Consider the following 5,061-nt stretch of genomic DNA (forward strand, 5'->3'; position numbering starts at 1 on the left):
GGGTGTGGGCGTGGGTAAGTAGAGCGGGCGACACGGGAGCGCGGGGCAGAGGGCCGCTGGCTACCCTGGACAGCGCATCGCCGCCCGCCGGGGTCGCCGCGCCGCAGCCGCTGCGGATCATGGTGAGTGGGCGCCGCGCGCCGCCACAGCCGTTCTCCTTTCTCTCCTCGACCAACGCACTGGGCGGGAAGGAGCCGGGCGGTCAGCGGCGCGGGAGCTGCGGGTTCGACCGCTGGAACCCGTCGCGCTCGGCGGGCCCGGGGAGGGGGCGGTGAACGTTTGGGCAGGGGGGTGGGGGGGAGGGCGCGCGGGCCGGGCCGGGGCCGCGGTCTCGGGATCTTTGTCCGGGGCCGCGGTCCCGCCCCGGCACCTCGGGGCGCCCGCTCGCGTCCAGCCCCCTGTTGCAAGCACGCGGCCGGCCGGGCGCCCGGGATGCCCGACGAAACCGTACCCCGTTCCCGTGGCGGCCATTCCCGCTCGCCTCCCAACCCCACTCCCGCCCCGACCCCCGGCGTGGGGGACGGCGTTTCCCTCCCGCGGTCCCGACCCTGCCTCCGGAAATTCTGGGGTTTTTGTCTCTAACGGTTGAATCCGTGCCTCCTCTCCTCCCTGCGCCGTGCCTGCAATCCCGGGGGTGTGTCTTTGTGCTTGCCCCGGCCTCCCTGGGTTTACATCGTGGAGTCGGGGAGATTCCCATTTGTTTACGGAGACTGGGCGGGGGGGTCTGGTGTGTTCTTTCCGACAACTACTCTTTCCAGTTTCCAGGCCAGTACTCGACTCTGAACTCATACCACTTTCTGCTGGCCACGGAGCTCTGTCCTGGAGAGAGAGGGGTGCGTGTGTGTCCGTGTGTGTCCCCGTGCGTCCGTATCCCATGAACTGCTTGAGAGTTTTGGCAGAAGAACCTGGTTCTGTGACTACAAAAAGAGAAAGTGATGTGGTTTCCATATGGTTCCTTCTCCACTATGGGGCTTGTTAAAATATGCTAATCTCCTTTCTTTTCCCCGCTCCAGCTGACCCTGATCAGTCCCGGATTTTGCTCTCCCTCCACCCTCTCAGGCACACATCATCTACCTGATTATACGTGAAGCCTTCTGTGGTCACCCTATCTAACATTTCAGTCTTTCCTACCCCAACCACCATAGTTCCTATCACCCTTCTTGCTTCATTTTTTTTTTATAGCATTTATTATTTAACATACTCTTTTGTTTATCTTGTTTACTGAACGTGTTCCCCACTATGTAAATATCGGCGCAGAGATTTTTTCATTTTGTTCACTGCTGTATTTCTAGTACCCTGGCACATAATATGTGCTCTATAAATTAAAGAGAAAATTAACCCAAAAAACCAGCATACTGTTGCTGATGTACAAATGGGAAGCAGCAATGCAACTATAAGGATTATCCAGTTGACAGTTATAAGGATGAGAATTTCAAGGGAAGATTGAGAGGAGGAATAGTCTTGGAAACCAGGGACTTAGTGTGGTGACCCTCAATGGGAAGAGTAGAGCTGCCATCTCTTAATGCCTGGGTCTGTCTCTTCATGCCCTTGACACCTTTGCCCTTGGATGGATAAAGCATTTTTAGAGCTAAGTGGCTCTCTCCTTGGGGGCCTGAACCTTTGTTACAAAGAATTATAATGAGTAAGAAAAGAAGTCCAAGGATATCACCTTAATTGGAATGGAAGAGTCATGGGAATTTAAGAGTCAAAATAAAGAGCTTGCACTTATTAACTCTACCCTGTAATATTGTGATACTACCTTTTTAGAAAAGCATTTTCAGAAACTTTGGGTTTTCTGAGGAGATATTTTTATGCATATGTCCACGAAGAAGTCCTCTCACTTTAAAAAAATTATGCTGGCAGTGGGAGGTTAAATTCCAAAATAAGCTCATGGGTCAGTTCAGAGAGACACTGCTTTGGATTCAAGTCCAACATGAATAGTCTCTCACGATGTCTGCTAATTAGTCTTATTCCAAAGCCTATGTTTTTCCTTCAAATTCCCTTTTGCTTTTCCATTTCACAATATAAATGTATAGCAGTCCTTTGTTTTAAGCCTGGGGACGTGTGTTTTTATAATCTGAACCTAACTGCATAGTAAAATTTACATGGGCAAGTTCCTGAAAATGATGTAATTATAGCCGTCACTCTTCAAGTTTAGCACCTCTATAATTGCTGTTCTGGCCAGATAGGTAGTAAAGATGAAAGATGGAAAGGAAGGCATAATACGATTGTCTTTGAAATTAAATCCAACCACCAAACATAAATGAAAGATGCCTCATTCTTTTGATCCCAATTTATATTTGTAGGAGATTTTATGTTACGATTCCAGTCAAAATATCAAGCCATTTTTTTTTGTCTATTCCTCAAAGCATCGTATTTTTCAAGACATATAAATCCCCTTTTAAAGTTATCCAGTTGGGTAAGCTTAATTCTCATTCTTTCAACAAAAAGTTACAATTTCATCCAGCTCCCTTGAAAACTTTTTTTTTTTTAATTGCAGTATAACTGATCCCTTCAAAACATTTTAATCACAGTTTGGGAGGTTCGGGTGTTTTCATAGTCTGAAAGAAGGTGTTTAAAATTTAAGTGGCTCCATATTGTAAATTTGTTCTATTCAGAAAACAGGGTCCTTCTATTGAGGGCTGTGCCCAGGATTATCTCCCTTGGACAGTCTACCATCTAACCTGAAAGTTCTGGATATTTAGGAGTAGATGTTGATAAGAGACAAGAGGTTACACCAGTAAGCTCTTATTTAAGCTCAACATGGTGAAAATATGCCAACATGAGTAGCTCAGCAAAATTCTGAAGTTACAAATTTTACACATTTGTATCTTAATCGAATTAGGACATCACTAGTATGTCCCTGACTCTGACAGTGAAGGATTCTAATAAATTGTTAGTTTAAATATAACCATTTAAACTCTAACAATTTAAAAGTTGCAGAGTATACATTGTTCTGGAATTGATGTGGCAGTTTAAACCTTGAGATCTGGATTGAGTCATGTATTTGAACCCCAACACAAGGTTTAACTGTGTGACCTTGGGCAGGTTAACTTCTTTAGAACTCAGGGTTTTTTCTATAAAAGAAGACAGTGCTATCATTTCATAAGGTTGTTGGGAGGAACAAAGAAGATACTGCACTAACTGTGGCTAGTGTACTTCTTCGAGCATTCATAAATATTATCTTTTATAATGACGTGTGTTCTTTCTCCTGTATCTGGCTGTTTTCAGTTGAAATACCTCAGGATAATGTCTGTGATTCACTCCTGGATCTCATCCCCTTATGTGATCCTGAAACGGATCTAGTATTGCTCTTTATCAACACCATCCAGGGGAAATAGCAAACTGCATATGTAGTTTAAAATTTTCTAGTAGTGGCATTAAGAAGTAAAAAGAGAGGTGAAATTAATTTTAATAATAGATTTTATTTAACCCAATTCATGCAAATATTATTTCAACATGTAATCAATGTAAAAAAATTAGATATCATACATTTTTTTTCCCCATGTGAAATCTTCAACATCTGGTTATGTGTTTTATACTGACAGCACATTCAGTTCAGGTGAACCACAATTTCAGGTGCTCAGTAGCCACACTTGGGACAAAGCAGCCCCAGATGACACACGTCTTCCAAATTTACCTCTTCTCTGCTAGACTCTTCCCTCTCGTGAGAACCTCACTGCCGCTTTAGACCTAGTGTTACCAAAAGTCAGCTACTCACCTTTCAGACTGTCCTCTCTGTTCCCTCTGGCTGTTAGTAATTCCACCAGCTCTCAAGTCTACTGTGTCTGAAATCGGATTCTTACTCGCCTTTCTCTTTTATAGTGTTCATTGTATAATATTCCCACATTTTGAAAATCTCTTTGCATCTTCTCTCTCCTCCGGGGCCCTCTCCACTATTCTTGTCTTTCTTACTGATTTCCTCCTTTGTGGTCTCTTAGTTTTTAACCTTTTTACTTGAAGCTCATTATTTTTTCAAGGCCAGAGTCCTCATTTTCCTGTAGTAGCTTAAAGCTGGGGACGCTCTGGTCCTGATATGTTTCCAAGACCTCCCTCTTGCCTTCCTCCCTGTGTTGCACTTCCCTTCCTTCTGCAACCCCCCCCGCCCCACGAAAGGTAGTTCTCTACCTCCCAGCCACTGGGCTCCACATTCTCACCATTCTCTCACAGCTCTTTTGTATGTTAAGTTATAAATGCTTTCTATTTTATACCTTATTTCTGTGCTTCACACCTTTATCAAATATCCAAAGAAATAGAATTCCTTTAACTGAAAATCTGATATTGAAATGACCCACCCAAAGAAGGAAGCACAGATAAAGGAAAGAGAAAAATAGACCATGGGAAGGGAAAATGAAATTATTCTTTGAGCTTTAACTACCTTTCAAGAAATATCAGTGGACCTGATTAATAATAATAGCAACAACAACCACAGCTATGGTGACCTCTTACTCAGGGCTTTATAGGAAACAGAACACTTTCCTCTAGCCTGGTGGACAAAGGCACGAAACAGAAAGGTGCTGGACCAAGAGTCAATAAACCCAGTTTCTTTCTAGTCCTGGCTTTTTAAATTAACTAGCTCTATTGCCTTAATCCCATCACTCTGAGACACTATTTACTCATCTGCAAAATGGGGTATTTTCCTTTCACAAGATTGTTTTGGCAGAATCAGTGGAGCCTTTACACTGGCTCTTCTCTCTGGCTGCCTGGCTGGATCTTTCTGCCAGAGAGCTGTATGGCTGTCTTCTTTTTTTTTTTTTATATATATATTTTTTATTATGTTAATCACCATACATTACATCATTAGTTTTTGATGTAGTGTTCCATGATTCATTGTTTGCGTATAACACCCAGTGCTCCATGCAGTACGTGCCCTCTTTAATACCCATCACCAGGCTAACCCATCCCCCCACCCCCCTCCCCTCTAGAACCCTCAGTTTGTTTCTCAGAGTCCGTAGTCTCTCATGGTTCATCTCCCCCTCCGATTCCCCCCCTTCATTTTTCCCTTCCTGCTATCTTTTTTTTTTTTTTAACATATAATGTATTCTTTTTTCTTTTTTTTTT

General features: G+C 43.8%; 1 protein-coding gene across 1 annotated transcript in view; it reads left to right on the top strand.

The window, feature by feature from the left end:
* ELOVL2 (ELOVL fatty acid elongase 2) overlaps positions 1 to 5,061 on the top strand; it is a 74,196-nt gene continuing 69,135 nt past the window's right edge. The window contains exon 1 of the mRNA XM_006739817.3: positions 1 to 122. Within this exon, the coding sequence (XP_006739880.1) occupies positions 120 to 122 (3 nt within the window). The 5' untranslated portion in view covers positions 1 to 119. The remainder of the gene's footprint in view (positions 123 to 5,061) is intronic.

Source organism: Leptonychotes weddellii, chromosome 8 (genome assembly GCF_054177405.1).
Source record: "Leptonychotes weddellii isolate Sample4059 chromosome 8, ASM5417740v2, whole genome shotgun sequence".
In the NCBI taxonomy this organism is placed as follows: Eukaryota; Metazoa; Chordata; class Mammalia; order Carnivora; family Phocidae; genus Leptonychotes; species Leptonychotes weddellii.